Source organism: Pseudonaja textilis, chromosome 4 (assembly GCF_049901715.1).
Source record: "Pseudonaja textilis isolate UNSWEBS1 chromosome 4, rPseTex1.2, whole genome shotgun sequence".
Taxonomy (NCBI): Eukaryota; Metazoa; Chordata; class Lepidosauria; order Squamata; family Elapidae; genus Pseudonaja; species Pseudonaja textilis.
Genome location: NC_141993.1, coordinates 3,347,827 through 3,365,391, shown reverse-complemented (window position 1 = coordinate 3,365,391; position 17,565 = coordinate 3,347,827). Strand labels below are relative to the sequence as shown.

General features: G+C 39.3%; 1 protein-coding gene across 3 annotated transcripts in view; it reads left to right on the top strand.

Annotated features, from left to right (window-relative positions):
* Positions 1–2,953: 2,953 nt before the first annotated feature.
* NFKB2 (nuclear factor kappa B subunit 2) overlaps positions 2,954–17,565 on the top strand; it is a 48,026-nt gene continuing 33,414 nt past the window's right edge. Inside the window, exons 1-8 of one of the 3 annotated variants that reach the window (XM_026714494.2) lie at positions 2,954–3,013; positions 3,744–3,807; positions 4,875–4,953; positions 5,132–5,172; positions 5,477–5,575; positions 6,907–7,058; positions 9,382–9,488; positions 13,779–13,937. In XM_026714494.2, coding sequence (XP_026570279.2) covers positions 3,784–3,807; positions 4,875–4,953; positions 5,132–5,172; positions 5,477–5,575; positions 6,907–7,058; positions 9,382–9,488; positions 13,779–13,937 — 661 coding nt within the window. In that variant the 5' untranslated portion in view covers positions 2,954–3,013; positions 3,744–3,783. Of the gene's footprint in view, positions 3,014–3,740; positions 3,808–4,874; positions 4,954–5,131; positions 5,173–5,476; positions 5,576–6,906; positions 7,059–9,381; positions 9,489–13,778; positions 13,938–17,565 lie in introns of all 3 variants that reach the window. The other 2 variants (XM_026714493.2, XM_087932133.1) reach the window with 2 other exon arrangements.

The following is a 17,565-nucleotide window of genomic DNA, read 5'->3' as shown; positions in this document are numbered from 1 at the left end:
AAATGCCTCATTATTAACATTATTAATATACGGTATTACGAAAGCTCGAACGCTCTCGTTAAGGGACAGAAAAGCAGGTACCGCAGTCACCTTTTTTAAAAAAACCTTTTTCGAGGGCATTTTTGAAAAGCTTTTTTCTCGGCCGCCTTTCTAAGGGAAACAGAAAACAGTGCCATCCTGTGGTCCAGGAAGGAATAACAAGGAGAAGGGGGGAAAAAAACCTCTTTTAATAAGGTATTTTTAGGCTATTATCCTGTATCTTTATTATTAATGCATTATATTAATATGACAACATGAGGCCGAAGCCCGCAAGAGATGAACAGAAAAAGACATCCCACTTCAAAAGATCGAAAATGAAAGTCAGGTAAGAAGGGTGAGGTTTGGGGTTGGGGTAGGGGTAAAGGGAAATGGTTAGGGTTTAGGATTAGGGTTTAGGGATATCTCCTCAGGGAAAGCTCGGATCCGAAAATGAAGCGGATCAATGTTTTCCATCCTGGGAAAAACATGAAAATGAAGTTCATTTCAAAATCCAAGCTCTGCATCAAAAGTTGTGTTTTGTGGATGAATAGAGCTCAACCCATCATTTTGAGATTTGCCTTGGGATAACTCCTCAGAGAAAGCTCAGATCCAAAAATGAAGTGGGTTTTCAATGCTTTCCACCTTGGGGAACATGAAAATAAAGTTCAAAATCCAAGCTCTGCATCAAAAGTTGTCTTTTCTGGATGAATTGAGTTCAAGCCACCATTTTGAGATTAGGGTTAGAGATAGGATTAGGGATATCTCCTCAGGGAAAGCTCAGATCCAAAAACGAAGTGGGTTTTCAATGTTTTCCACCTTGGGGAACTTGAAAATGAACTTTTTGAAATTTGAGCTCTGCATGAAAAGTTGTCTTTTCTGGATGAATTGAGTTCAAGACACCATTTTGAGATTCGGGTTAGGAATAGGGATATCTCCTCAGGAAAAGCTCAGATCCAAAAACAAAGCGTGTTTTCAATGTTTTCCACGCTGGGTAATATGAATATGAGGTTCTTTTCGAAATCCGAGCTCTGCGTGAAAAGTTGTGCTTTGTGGATGAATTGAGCTCAAGCCACCATTTTGAGATTTGCCTTGGGATAACTGCTCAGGGACAACTCGGATCGGAAAATAAAGCAGCTTTTCAATGTTTTCCACCCTGGTGAACATGAAAATGTGGTTCTTCTCAAAATCCAAGCTCTGCATCAAAAGTTGTGTTTTCTGGCCAATATTTTGAGATATGCCTTGGGATAATTCCTCAGGGAAAGCTTGGATCCGACAATGAAGTGGATTCTCAATGTTTTCCAACCTGCTTGTTTTCTAAATGCAGTGAGCCCCTAGAAGCCAAGAGAAACATACCTGCCAAATTTCAGGTTTGTAGGCTTTATGGCTCTGGAGATTTTGTGATGGATGCGTGTGTGGTATTTCACTTTTATATAGAGAGATTTCCATATTCACAATGGCAGTGCACTGTCTGGGTACAATCTCTTTCAAATACAAATAACAAACCTTATACAAACATTAATTATAACCATTTTTTCCTCTAAATTTGTTCACCATAAATCTTCACTTCACTCGCCCGTCCTGAGAAGGTAAGGGCGACAGCGGAGGGGGGGTGGAGAAGCGTCTGGGGCCGATTCTCTGGCGCCTCACTTTTGCTGGAGCTTCCTCCGGTCCTTGTTGGTGCTGGGCATGCCTTGGTTGCTTGGGAAGATGCGCAACCTGCTCTCCGCCATGAGACACTGGCCCGACCTAGCCTCGACCGATGCTGGCCTCACTAACACGAGGGCTGGCAGGGTGGGAATGGGATCCTGGAGGATGTGGCGATGGCGCCCAGGCACGGCTTTAAGAAACTCAGGGCAGCGGGAAAAGCGGGCTAGCCCCGCCAAACCTCACATGCCTACCCTGGGGGGGTTCATGCTGAAAGAAAGCCGTAGCGCTCTCACAAAAGACACTCGCCCGTCAGCCGGAAAGCCAAGGCTGAGTCAAGCTGGCAAGCTCTCCTTGGGTTTTTTTTGTTACATTCGCACCCTCCCGGCCCTGCCACACAGCCAGCCAGGGTGTCTAGAGAGAAAGTAGGGGGGAGAAGAAAGGGAAGCCTCCGCCATGATTTGCACTCTTTTCTCAGCCAGCCTGGATTTCCCCACCCAAAAATTTTTTTTTAAAAAAAAATAGGTGCTGCTCATCTTTTTTGGAGATTATTTGCAGCGTCCTGGGGGTCACATGATCTCCAGTTGTCATCTTCCCAGCTGGTTTCCAACGAAGTCAACTGGGAAGCTGGATTCACTTAATGACCATGCGATTCACTGAAAAACTGGCACGAATCACTTCATAACTTGCAAAATAAAAATAAAAAGATTATAAAACCGGGCACGACCTGCTTAACAACCTCACCTAAACAAGGGAAGTTCTGGTCTCAATTGTAGTTTTTAAGTCCAGGATTACCCCTACTCAACATTTCTTACTTCTGCTTCCAAGCGTAGAGAGATTTGACTTGACCCAACTCACCAATTTACCAGGCAGCCTCTCTTTCCCGAGGAATGGGATCGAGAGGAAAGCGAACTTTTGCAGCATGGTGCAGATTTCAGAAATTCAAATTTTGAGTTTTATTTCCAAGGGCAGGGATGGAGCCAAACAAGTTTTTTCTCTCTCTCTCTCTCGTTCCGACCAGAATCCATTTCTTCCTTCTCCCCTTCGCTTCCCTGCTGTCATATTTTTTTCTTTCAAACCTCTCTTGAAACGGAGATTTAAAAACTTCTCCAGGCGGCGGCGGCTGACGAGAGGCCCCAAACGTTCGCTCGCCGCGCAGATGATCTACGGCGGCTTCTTTTGCCCGGAGGCGTCCCTCGCCCTCCGCACCTTTTTGCCGGAGTTCGCCCCTCGCGAAATCAGCTGACAAGCAGGGAAAAAAAAACCCCGACGGAAGGAACGGGAGGAGCTTAGGCGAGGCCGGGGAAGTTTGGCCTCAAGGATGGCAGAGAGGTTTGGCGGTAAATTATTGGTGAGTAGCGCAGCCGGAGCATCAGCAGCCGCCGGAGCAGCCGCCGGGCTCTTCCAACCCGACTTTTGGTGCCTCTTTAGGGTGCCTCCAAAGAGACGCCCTCCCCGGGCTTCCATTTTCCTGGGGGGGAAGCGGAAGCGGATCTCCTCCTCCTCCTCCTCCTCCTCTCTTGCCCTCCCTGCCACTCAGCGATCCGTCTGAAACCCCCGAACAACGACCACCTAGCACGCCGGCCACAATGCCACCACGGCAGGGTATCGGGGCATTTCCTCCCCGCGCCAAGGACCAGCGGGCGGGGGCCAAGCTGACTCCCAATTGCTTGGAGAAGAATGAGGTCCCGTCCCCCCGTCCCCCGTCCCCCCCGACTCCTCGGAAGGCCGGCTGGGCGTCTCCCCCAGAAGCGCCCCTTGGCCGCGCTTTTCGGCCCGCCCCCACGAGAGGGCCCGCAGAGGAGAAGGCTGCGAGGAAGGCGGAAGGGAGCTGCCGCTGCCGCTGCCCAGAAGCCGCGAGAAAGCGGGGCAGAGCCTGCCTGCCTTTCCGTCTGTCCCTCCCTCCGTTGGGCTTTGCTGGATTTCTAGGGACTTTCCAGCCCGCCCGCCTTGCCCGCCCAGTTTCCCCCAGGCTTCCTTTGGCAGCGGCGGCGGCAGAAGCAGCAGCAGCAGAAGCCGAGCGTGTGCGCTTGCTTTTTCGTCTTTTTAAGTTCCTCCGTCTGTTTTGTTTCCTTCAGCAGAGCCGTATTGCCAATTCCCCGAGTATCAGCTAGATCCTCCATGGATGGTGAAAGCTATCCCGCGGTGAGTCTTCCATTGCTTGCAAGTTTTCTCCCCCCCTCCCAGGTCACTTTGAATTGTGATCTGGGTGAAGTCTGGGCCCTCCTTGCCTTGCCTTGCCTTGCCTTCGAGTCCCAAGTTTGCAAAGCTGCAGTATCTTTTGGGGTAATGAGAAAGCTTAAAATAAAAACCAAAAGTTGCCTTCTCTGCCTTTGTTATTTGTTGTTGGGCCCAAGGCAAGCAAATATGCCTTACACAACAGTCCGTCCAGAGCATAATGCTTGAGGTGCCTGCCACACACAAAAAAAGGAATAGCTCTGTGTTTTCTGTACTACAACTGTTTGTGTGTGTGTATGTATGGGATTCAGCTTTGTTCGGGTATTTTCCCACATCATTGTAGTTGTGCTTTTAAAGTTGTAGCAACTTTATACAGTATACAGAAGCCCGATGATGGCAGATGAGATTCTGCCGAAACGTTGCTACAACTTTAAAAGCACAACTACAATGATGTGGGAAAATACCGGAACAAAGCTGAATACCATACATGTAAGTACCCGTGAAAACTTAGGAAAACATATATATATATGTGTGTGTGTGTATGTATGTATATACATTATGTATGTATATACAATGTGTGTATATGTATATATATATATAAAATGGTTGTTGTTTTTCTTTTCCCCAAACAACTTATTGGTGATATCATTTTCATATTTGCCTTCTTCCAGAAGAGAAATATGCCCTAAGAAACTCATCTAACATTCTTGTTTAGTTAGTTATTGGTTTTTCGGGTTGCCTGACTTTAAAGAGTGTAGGTATTCAAAGTGCATTTATTATGTGAATTGTAGTGTACACCAGTGCAGAGGGTTGGATGGGAGCATTCTGTGCTATCAGATGCTCAGGAGATCTTGCCTTAGATAAGTTGTTTTTGGTTCCCAATGTTTTCATTTAGTTGTCATTAGTAACAGAGACAAGGTAGATATCATTCCTGCTGACTTATTTAGAATCTTTATAGTGCTGTGTCTATAATGCTTTCAATCATCTGGGCATTAAGATGATTGGTTTTCTTCTTGATCCTTGTTTGTATACAGTGCTTAGATGGGATAGACTATGACGATTTTCAGTTTGGTGCTCATTTGATTGAGCAGAAAGAACTGTTCATGGAGACAGGTAAGGAACTTTTTGGTAAGTTATGTATCCTGGGGAATGTGGAACTATAGATAACTGAGGGAAGGAGCTAATGTCCATGTGTTTTGTTAATACTGTTCCTCTTAAATTGTATTACATAAATTTACAAGTGCATTTAACATTGCGATACTCTAAATATCTTCCTGTTTGTTTGTTTTAGTTGAAGGCCCGTTTCTCACTATAATTGAACAGCCAAAACAGGTAAGGATTTTCTAAAGATGCTGGGTTCCCCAACTATATAAATAGAAGAGAATATATGTAGCTCAGAGTCGAATTGTGGGTTCACAGCGTTGAACTTTGTGCTCTCAGCGCTTATTTATTTGCAGATGTTTCATTACCACGCTAGGTAACATCTTCAGTGTAGTTGCAACAACCAAGCTCAGACAGCATCAAGGACTCCATCATTCCCCATCTATATCGTATTGTAGGCAAACTTTTTCCTAGCCGTTTGTTTGTTTGTTTGTTTCTGATGGAATGGCTCTGCTTGAATTACCGTTTTTGGCAGAGAGGTTTCCGGTTCCGTTATGGCTGCGAAGGGCCCTCACATGGTGGGCTGCCTGGAGCATCTAGTGAGAAGGGGCACAAGACTTATCCCACTGTCAAGGTGAGCATCACATTCATTTATCACGTTTTATGAAAAATCTCTTTTTAAAGAATAATCTACATTGCCTTTTCTGTCTTTAGTAAAAGTTAAATAGTTCTTCAGTAGTCTTATTGGTACATAATTTTGTTTGGACTTTCTGATGAATTAAGATACAGTACAGAAAGTCACAAAAGTAATTAGGATTGATACACATTTCAATATTTTAAAGTTTTCATAACATTACGCCTGGTCGTTATAGATAACTGACTGAAGTAAATGCATCTATTTTTACTGTGTTAGTCTTGGGCCTTAAATCTATTGCTTCCGGTAGCAGGCTTTTGATTCCAGAGCAACTGAACATTTATTCTGTAGGAATAGAAGAATTTGATTTTCTACATTTTGCACAAGACTGTTCTTATAACCATGGACAGAGAGCACCCAGGAATAAAAAGGAAGAGCATGTTATGAAACTAATTATTGTATATTTTACCCTTCCTTATGGAAGGCATTTAGAAATTCTTTTAGAACCTGTATATTGCATTCAGAATTCTAAGTTAATTTTAAAATGTCAAGTTAATTAACCTTGGATCTTTTGGAATGCGATCTAAATAACAAAATTATGATCAATTTTAAAAAAACTTTTGTTCCAATTTGTGTTGTTTGGTTCAAGAAAATTCCTCAAAACTAGTTGGATACAGTGTAACAAGAATTGTGTATAAAAGAAGCTTAAATATTCTGGCTAAAACATAAAAACATAATCCTAGATTAAATTAAAATCAAGAAAGTGTATTAAACCAAAACGTAAATGTATGGAATTAACCAGATTGAAAAGACCATCTGCTTCTATCCATAAGTAATTTTATTTTCATTTGATGTGAGCAGATCAGCAAGCCAGATAAACTAAGATATTTATTATACTCAAACAGTTTATCAGTAAAAATAGCTGTTAAAACTAGCTTTGCATGTTTTGAGGCACACTAAATCAGAATTTAGAAATTGATTATTTCATTGTACTATTTTTTACTTTTTTGCTTACTTCTTTATAAATGCAAAAATATGAGTGTGCTGCTTGTTCATAACATGAACTGCTCAGAGTTATTTTGGATAGTTATTTAATAAATAAGACAAATAAAAATAATAAATATTTTGGCTAACTAAACTAAGCTAGTCTATTGTAGTCTGTGTTAATGAAACTTGATAGGTTTGTATCATGAGCATAAATCACCTCAGTATAAATTATATATGACAATATTTCTTTTTAAAGTTCCATGTACATTTGAAGAATGTTTCATAGAAAGACGGTGTTTATGGAAAGACCTCCTTGATGTCATTTTGTCATAATTTTATTGCAGATCTCTAATTACACTGGACTGGCTAGGATAGAGGTGGACTTGGTGACACACACTGATCCTCCACAAGTGCATGCTCATAGTCTTGTGGGAAAACAATGTAATGAAGCTGGCAACTGCATTATGATGGTGGGCCCAAAGGACATGACTGCCCAGTATGTATGACTTAGTGATGAAGGAATGATAGTGGGGTTAAAAAGGCAAGACCTATTTCATGATAGCATTTTTTTTTCATTTGTTAGATTGGATGGATTGCAATATCTTATTTAATGAAAGCTTTTTGACATTTGCTTTGGCAAGGAAAATTCAGCACAAATATATAATTCCATTGTGTTTTCCTTGTATGCAAAGATGTGGTGGCTGCAGAGAGTTCATACAGTGTGCAAGTAAATTGAAACACGTGTTTCCACAGGACACACTTAGGTGTTCTCTCTTGTAAAGCTTCACTTACACTATTCAGATAGCGCAAATAGTGGGCTAGATGCTACAGGTAGTTCTCATTTAGTGACTGCCTTGTTTAATGACCATTTGCAATTACAGTAGTGATAAAAAAATAACCTTACAACCAGTTCTCACATTTTTGACCTTGAACAGGTCTGTAAAGCAAAGGAAAGCTGAAGTAAGATCATAAGCACAATTGCACTTTTAGTGACTGCTTCGCTTATGATCCAGTTGCTAGTACCAATTGTCGCTAAATAAGGATTATCTGTAGTTATGGAAAGTTCCTAAGCAGAAACTTAAACATTTTAAATACACACACACACACACACACACACACACACACACACATGTATACATGTACATGTACATAATTTATTTTTAGATACTTAAGAATTAGAACCAAGGGGAAAAAGCTGGAGAGAGAAAAAGAGAGATTTACAAACTAAACATTAGCTAGGAATTTACAGAATGTTATAAGAAAAAAGAAAAACACATTTATTCCATTAGCAACATTAAAACGATTTATTAAATCGTATACGAATGTGGCTCTTTAAAAATATTGACTACTGTTTAATCAGAGATTAATACCTTATGAGTGAAAATAATGTACTATATAAAAATAATTTGAGATTTAGCTTACTAACAAAAACAGTAATAATAATAAAATAAGAAGTTCTATTTAATCTGAAACGCTTCAATTTTATGAGCAGTGAGCCGGGGTGGGATTCAACCGGTGTTGCTACTGGTTCGGTGATCACGTTTTGTGCGCACGTGTGTGTAACAAACCTTAAGCTGTGCTGTCCGGACAGCTCAAAAGCGCAGCGTGCAGGTGTGCAGCGTTTGAAAAGCCACTTTTTTCCTGCTTTTTCAACCTCAGCTGTGCTGCGCAAAGCAGCTGAGGTTGAAAAATCAGGAAATAAAGGACAGGTGAGAACTTGGGCGGGCAGGTGGGCCAAACAGCAGCAGACACAGAACCGGTTCAGTGTCTGCTCTTCTTCAGAGCTCCTGGTTCTATAGAGCCAGGCAGAACCGGTAGCATCCCACCCTTGCCAGTGATAAAATCTTATTTTATCAGAAACCTGAATTTTGGATATTGCGGAACGTTACGTCCAAAATTATACTCTATGAGCAGTTTCCAAATAAAATTAGTGTCAGATTTATTTTTTAAATATGAAGATACTTTTTGATACTTACATTTGGTGTTCCAGTTTTGATGGTCTCATGGCGGTTTTTGCTACCGTTTCCAATCCTTTTGCCATTTGCAAAAGATATCACAAGATATTGTAAATCTCTCAAAATTCAAATAGTTGAAGCAAACATCAGAAAATCCACATTTTGTAATGGATATTGGCATGTTTGTTGGGGGTTGGCAAGAGAGGTGCACGATATTAAAAGGTGCATGATATGTACATTAGTATATATGAACTGGCAATGACTAATTAACATAAAAATCTGCTATGGTAAATGAAGATATCAGCTGGTTTACAACTGCTGTTAAACTTCATTAAGAAGCAAATAAAGCTACCAGTATAAAGTTTGATAACTAAGTAATAAAAACCCTAGAGTTGAAAAAGATTAGGAGGCTACAGTAACTCCCCTTTGAACAAAGACTACTGTACGTTGAACTTTTAATTTGGAATAGAAACATATCAATTTATCCTGGTTCCAGTTTTCAAGCCCCTGTTCATTCACTGAAATTAAATAAGGGGAGATTTATGATCAATAAAAGTAAGCACATTGTTTGCATAGTTAAATTTGATATCACCTGCATGGTTTTTAAAAGATGGGCATGGAGAATTCGGCTTTCCTGCTCCCCTATCAGTGTTTTTTTTTAAGCTCCCCAGTGCCTTTTGGTTGATGCTATATGATATACATGTTTCCATCAGTAATGATAGGGAAAACTCTATTTTTTAAATGTTTGGTCATTTTTTTTAACATGCTTATCTCAGTTCAAGTGTCCAGAATTTGAGCAGAGTGCTGCTCACATAGACATCGTGATTGTTACTGCAAGTAGAGAATAATTTGTCTTTTTATCAGATTTAATAACCTAGGTGTGCTCCATGTGACTAAGAAAAACATGATGGAGGTCATCAAAGACAAACTGCAGAAGCAAAAGATGCGAAACAGAGTACAGCCTCTAACAGGTAACTTTGTACAGAAAATAAACACTTTGGGAAGACGGATTCTAGATACGGTCACAGTCTTCTCTCTCTTTTTCCCTCATAGCGTAGATAGAATGGATGATTGTGTTGTAGGCTGTAATGGTTAAAATGAGATTATGCATTTATTTATTTTTCACTTGTTAGCAATCCGCTGTTAGACCTTGCATGGAATAAGAACGTTGATCATAAAACATTTTTCCTGTCAGGTATTCTTTCTTTCTTTCTTTCTTTCTTTCTTTCTTTCTTTCTTTCTTTCTTTCTTTCTTTCTTTCTTTCTTTCTTTCTTTCTTTCTTTCCTCCCTCCCTTCCTTTTTTCCTTCCTTCCTTCTTTCTTTCTTTCTTTCTTTCTCCCCCCCCCACCGCCCAGCATTCTGTAGGGTGATCTGATCATTATGATTTTACCAAGAAAAATGCCTGCACTTGTTTAAAATTGGCTGTTCCTTGGGCAGAAATGAGAGACATCAATTGCTTCACCATGAGTAATGCAAACATTTGAGAGAAGGTTATGTCACTCAAGAAATTCCAAGTTGCTACTTCCAAATTGTTCTGAACTGCTTCCTTGTGGGTTTGAAGCTTGGTTGGTAACGGGTGGGATTCAAATTTTTTAACAACCAGTTCTGTGGGCGTAGTTAGGTGGGCATGGCCATGTGACTGAGCAGGCATGGCTTTTTTTTTTTTTTTTTTTTGCAGCAAGCCCCCCACTCCATTTTTTGGGCCTTCTGGGCCTCGGGGAAGCCTCTGTTTTTGCTCCCAGAAGGTTTCCCTGAGGCTCAGGAAGAAAAAAAAAACTGAGCCTGGAGTAGCACGCCCACGCCCACGCTCACATTTTTTGCCTTCCTGGGCCTCAGGGAAGCCTCCTGGACAAAGCAGTAAGACAGCAAGGGGAATCCCGGCCCAGCTGATTGTCAGGAGGGGGAAAAAAAGGAAATTTAGGACTGTCTGGGCAGGGAACAATTAACCAAGGAAATGGCTTGCCTTCACAAGTGTGGGTGCTCCATCACTGGAGGCCTTTAAGAAGAGACTGGACTGCCACTTGTCTGGAATAGTATAGGATCTGCTGCTTGAACAGTTGGACTAAAACATCTGTATGGTTCCTTCCAACTCTGTTATTAATTTATTTCAATCAGAATTAACATAAGCTACCTCTGTTATTAGTAGGAATAGTATAAACCAGGGGTCCCCAAACTTGACAACTTGTGTCTTAAAGTTTCCAAGTTTGGAGACCTCTGGTATAAACCTATTATTTCAGTTCACTTTCAGTTCTACATTATATAGGGAAGACGTATGAATATTAGAATTTGCTAATTGTTGAAAAACAAATAGGGAAAGTGGAAACTGTAAATATTAAGGTTAATTTTTTTTTAAATACAGGTAGTCCTCAATTTACGACAGTAATGGAGCCTGCCCATTCATGTCGGAAGTCGAGGACTATGTTAAATGAAGCAACTAATGACCTCCCTGTGCCGACTTTCCCCAATGCATTCATTCAACATAGAGCATAGGGTGACTCTGGAATGGGAAAAACCGAGGGAAGCCTAATGCAGGCACGGGCACTTCCAGGAGGCCTTCCCTACCCTGTAAGATATCTCATGTTCTGCCTCCTGCCCTTTGGTTTCCCCAAAGTCCACAGGACTTTCTCCGTATTATCCCAACCCATCACTATTCCCTTACTTACATTTTGCCGAGCTCAGGAAGTCAGTGTAGAGACGGCTGCTCCATTGCTGGGCCATGCGGCACAATCAAGAAGAAGAAATCTTCCAGAATGGGAATTATATTGTCATGCGGCATCTCTAACCTGGATCAAGGACTGGATCAACCTAAAAAATTTAAGACTTTTACATTTAGAAGGACATGACCTATAAAAGGGTTGGCATGCATATCTGTGGTCTGGCAGAAATATGGCTCATCAATACTTTTAAGGCATAAAATTCAATAAGCCTTAATTTTGATTTGGAATAAAATAAAATTCTAAATGCCAACTCATAAAATATTCCTATGATCTTTTTAGAGTTGCCAGCAGAAAGGGAGTGGGGGGGAGCAGTGGGCAGCTTACATTCCATAAATGTTTTCAAAGATAGTTTCTAGGTGACTGAAGTTTCTGCTGTGCAAAATTCTAACTCGAGAGTATGATTGATGACTTGGCTATGGATGTGTCCCATTGGAGAATATGAATTAGGATACACCCAGGGGGTGGGGAAAAACCAGAGTGAAAGCTGACAATGAATTATGTGCCTCAGAGTCGGCTACACTCAGGCAGCGCCAGCATGTTTACTCCTAATAAATCTTTCAGTTCTGGAAGTTGGCTACAGATTCATGATTTAAATGGGGGTAACTGTCAGAGCCCTGACACCAAAACTATATGGAAATACCAGCCTGGCTATCATTGTTAGAAGCAGTAGTATACCCAGATTTATACAACCAGAAAAGGCCATTACATATAAAAATATCTTAAATGAGGAGGGCTAACTAAAACAAACTGGAATTAAAACAACAAGGAATAGCTCTGGAATGGTGGGCCTACCTCCAAATATAGTTAAGGTACGAAAAAGACAAAAAAGAATGGGGAATCCATCTACAAGACACAGCACTAGATAAAATTTTAACAGGACCAAAGGTTAAACAAAGAACATTTATGGATACTTACTTGATTTCAAAACATATGAAGAACAAGTTAAAGAAACGATGGTGACCTGGGCTTGGGACTTTGGACGTAATATAAATTTGGACCAGTGGCATCAAATTTGGGAGCAAAACAAAAAGATCACACTAGCTACATCATACAAGGAAATCTTGTACAAGATGTTCTATACATGGCTAGCTAGGCTAGCCGAAATGTATGGAAACCAATCACTCAATTGTTGGAAGTGCTTGAAAGAACGGGGCACTTACTCTCATGTATGGTGGTCCTGTAACAAAGCTCAGGAGTTCTGGTACAAAATTTGGTCATGGCTAGAGAGAATAATGGGGCTCAAAATTCGTTACTAACCAGAGATGTTCTTACTGGGAATAATGGAAGAGAAATTTAGCAAAGCCGATACCTATCTAATTATACATGTAGTCGCGGCAGCAAGAATGATATTCGCCCAAAATTGGAAAGCAAGTGAAATCCCTAGTGAGGATGTTATGATTGATATTACAATGTGCTTAAATGGATAGGTTGATGAATCAGAATAGCGTAAAATATAGAATAAATTTTACTACTGGAGGGACATGAAAGGGAGTTCATAAAATTGAAATAAGAATTTAAGGTGAAATATGGAAGAGGTGAGGGACCTTATATTTGAGGAATAATGAGAAAGATTTAAAAACTACAACGTTTAAATGTATATATGTACATAAATGTATATAATTGTACATAACTTCTTTCTAAATGCAAAATGTATTGAAGACCACCACGTTCAATGTTTTTTAAGGTTTATACACAATAGAATTTAATTTAAAAACAAAAGAAGAAATCTGGTAACTTTTTGCTTCTGTTGCAATTCTTTTCTCTCCAGCCAGCGTAAACTACTATGATTTCTTCTTAGCTCTGCCAGCACTAATTTTACACCAGTGACACTAAGAAGAAATTGTGCCTGCCTATTTTGGTTCCTTGCAAGCCTTTCCTCCCGAACCAGCATAAATCGGTACTGATCTACCCTGGCTGGGGAGGAAAGGGTTGTAATGGAAGCAAAAGAGATGCGATTTCTTCTTTGCTCTACAAGCATAAGACTAGTATAAAGCGGCGCTAAGAAGAAATGATGCCTATTTTGATTGCTTGTAAGCCTTTCCTCTCCAGCCAGCATTAATCAATGCAATTTCTTAGCACCGCCAGTTCTAGCTTTACATTAGTCTTATGCTGGGGGCACTAAGAAGAAAAATTAGTGATTTATTCTGGTTGGAGAGGAAAGGCTTTCAGGGAACCAAAATAAGCACAATTCCTTCTTGGCTCCACCCAAGCGTGTGGGCAAAGCAGGCCTAATGCCTCTGAAGATTTAGCTGGGTCTGATGGAAGGGAAATGGGTGGGGTGTGCTGCAGCATCTTTGCGGTTGGCCATAAAGGCGAATGACTGCGGGGGCGCTGAAAAATTTGTAATTTTGAAACAGTTCTATCTAGCTTCTGGGGTGTGCATTGTAACTTCAAGCATTTGTTAAATGGCCTGTCGTATCTTGAGGATTGCCAGTATTCAGAAAAATATTTGATGTGTGATTTTAGTATCCAGAGGAAATTTTGCTTCGATGTGAATTCTGGATTGTTTGTAGTATTTATAACTTAGTATCTTATTTTTGCAGAATCTGAACAAGAATTGATTGAACAAGAGGCGAAAGAGTTGAAGAAGACAATGGATCTCAGCATTGTTCGTTTACGTTTCAATGCCTATCTTCGTGATAGTAGTGGAAACTTCACTTTAGCATTGAACCCTGTTATTTCTGACCCGATTCATGATAGCAGTAAGTTTAATTTTTGATCCATAGGCATGTTTGACATGGTTTAAGGGTATTTACTATGATATATATCTGGTTTGGATTTGGCAGGATTGTGCATATACATTTGTGAGTACTTTCATATTTTTACAATCCTGCTTATAAGGCTGTTAAATATAGACAAAAAACTAGATATTTTTTTTTTATTTTGTCAGGCGATTATAAGGTAACAGGTATAAGTATAACATAGTTATGAATACATGAAATGGATACATATAAGAAAAATAAAAATAAACAATAGGACAGGGATGGTAGGCACGTTGGTACGCTTATGCATGCACCCTACAGACCTCTTAGGAAAGGGGTAAAGTCAATAGTAGACAGTGTAAGGTTAAAGTTTTTGGGGTTTGGGGAAGAAACCACAGAGTCAGGTAGAGTATTCCAGACATTGACCACTCTGTTGCTGAAGTCGTATTTCCTGCAATCAAGTTTGGTGCGATTAACCTTGAGTTTGTATCTATTGTGTGCTCTTGTATTGTTATGGTTGAAACTGAAGCATTTATTGACAGAGAACATTGCAATATATAATTTTATATATTATACTTAGTTCGGACCAAAGGCAGCGTAGTTCTAGGTTTTTTTGGTCTAGAATTTCAAGTCTGGTGGCATAAGGTATTCTGCAACGAGTAGAGGAGTGGAGAACTCTTCTTGCGAAATATTTCTGGACTTTCTCAACTGTATTAATATCAGATACCGGGTTCCAGACAGATGAGCTGTATTCAAGTATTGGTCTAGCAAATGTTTTGTATGCTCTAGTTAATAGTGTGATATTACCAGAGAAAAAGCTTTCTCTTTTTAGGATTAGGTTAACAACTCTTTTTTTAAAAAAATTATTGGTTTTTAAAACAAACAAAACATAAAACCATCAGGCCATCTTCCATATATGTATATATAGTGTGTATCTAGAAATATCAAACCCATTCGTTTTTTAGGATGTGCCTTGTAATATTCCAGAGTGTCCAAGATTACTCTTATATTGTCTTTAATTTGTCTCTTTGGCAAAAATCCATTTTGATCAGGATGGATAAAATTATTTAAGTATTTTTTAAGTCATTCTGCCAATATTTAAGCAAAAATTTTATAATCTGCGTTTAGTAAGGAAATAGTTCTATAGTTCTTAATTTGTAATGGATCAACCTCCTCTTTTGGAACAAGTGTAATATAAGCTTCTGACCATGATTTAGGTATCCTTTTCTTTAACATAACTTCATTCATAACTTCTAGCAGTGGAAGATTCAACGATTCTTGTAATGTTTTGTAAAATTCTTCCGGAAGTCCATCTGGGCCTGGTGCCTTTCCATTATTTTGCTTCCTGAGTGCTTCAGTTAACTCCATCATCGATATATTGCTTTCTAACATTGTTTCAATCTCTTTAGGTATCTGGGGTAGATTAGCATTCTGTAGGTACTGTTTGACTCCTCATCAATATTCTCTTGTGTGTATAGTTTCCCATAATAGTCTCAAATGATTTCCTTCTTCTCTTTACTACCATAGCAAACTTGGCCTTGATCATCTATTAATTGCAATATTTTCCTTGATTCTTTCTCCTTTCTCAATTTATATGCTAACCATCTACCTGGTTTATTTGCATCTTCAAAGTAGTTCTGTTTAGCACCTCTAATTTTCTGTGCTAATTCTTTTTCTATTAGACCCATTTTATGTTTGGTTATATCCATTTTTAACTTAATGTCCTTTTTCTGTGGCATTTTCTGTAGCTCTTTTTCAAGTCCTTTATCCTCATCCTCTAATGCCTTAGAGGCTAATCTTTTCATGGTATTTCTTATCCTTGTATAGTCTATTATCAAGCCTCTGGTATATGCCTTCATTGTATCCCATACATTCTAGATTAATGTATCTTCTTTTTTGTTTTCTCTAAAGAAAAAAGCCAGTTATTTCTCCATCCACTGTGTGAAGTCTTTTCCCTTTAAAATAGTATTATTTAACGTCCATCTAGATCTTCTTCTTTGTCCTTTCCATTTAATTGTCATTGGATTGTGATCTGCCCTTGTTTCAATATTTATTTCTTGAATGTTAGTTAATTCTGTTGACATCCATATCATATCTATTCTGGACCATGATAAATGTCTATTTGAGTAGAAGGTGTATTGTTTAGTTTTAGCATTTATTTTTCTCCATGTATCTTTTAAGTTTATTTCATCTACCATTTTAAAAAAAGATTTAGGGAGGGTCTTTCTGTTTTGCTTTATTGTTTTTTGTGCTGTGTAGTCCAGTTTGTTGTCTACAATTCCATTAAAATCTCCCATCATAACTATATTCGCATAGTCCAGTTCAATTATTTTCATATGTAATTTTTTATAAAATTCTTCTTGTTTGTCATTCAGGGCATCAGGAGTGTTTTCGTATTATTATCCATTATTTCCACAATTAGTATTCTTCCGTCATCAGTATAAATCAATTTCGCTGGAATGGTCTCTATATAAAACCACTCCTTTTCTTGCATTGTGTCAAGGAAGTAAATATTTTCCCTAGTTTTGGCTATATCAACAATTGTTCATATTGCTTTTTAATATGTACTTCTTGTAGGCAGATTATATCAAATTTTAATTTCTCTAATTTATGGAAAGTTTTCCTTCTTTTAACGGCTGAATTAAGTCCATTTATATTAATTGTATTCAACGTTTTGTTTGCTCTAGTTAGTAGTGTAATATTACCAGAGAAAAAGCTACGTAAGATTAGGTTAACAACTCTTAACGCCTTTTTGGCTATGTAGTTACAATGGGCTCTAGCACTTAGATTATTAGAGATGAGTACTCCAAGGTCCTTGACAAAGTTTGGATCATCAACAAAGTCTTGACTATTCAGCTTGTATTTTGTTTTCTGATTTTTTTTGCCAGTATGTAAGATAGAGCATTTATTTGTTGAGATTTGAAGTTGCCATTTGTTTTGACCATTCTGATACATAGTCGAGGTCTTTTTGAAGGGTAGCAGTAATGGTGGTGGTGTTGAATAGCTTTACATCAACAGCAAAGAGAACACAGTTGCTCTTAATATGATCACAGAGGTCATTTATGTAGAGTATGAAGAAAGTTGGTCCTAAAACACTGCCTTGGGGGACACCACTGTTGACAGGTACAGAATTTGATAAGACACTCCCAATGTTGACCACTTGTTGTCTGTTGCTATATGTGATGGTTTTTCTGTTTGCCATGAAGGTGAAAAGCCTTATATTAGCAACTGTTTTTGAGAGGAGTTTGCTAGCCATTTTGTATGGCTCTGATCGATTTTTGGTCCAGTGAACATTGTAGATGCTATGTATTTTCTCCACTGGAATGAGGAGCTCATGGATTGAATGCAGTCCCATTTTGTGATCTCTGGAGGTTCCCATTTCATATTTCCAAAATTTGCCAGCAAAACAGTTCAGTGTCATATAAGCACTTAGACTTATATCCTGCTTCACAGTGCTTTATAGCCCTCTCTAAGTGAATTGCAGAATCAGCATATTGCCCCCAACAAGCTGGGTCCTCATTGTATCAACCTTGAAAGATTGAGTCAACCTTGAGCTGGTCAGAATTGAACTGCTGGCAACCAGTAGAATTAGCTTGCAATACTGCATTATAACCGCTGCACCATCATG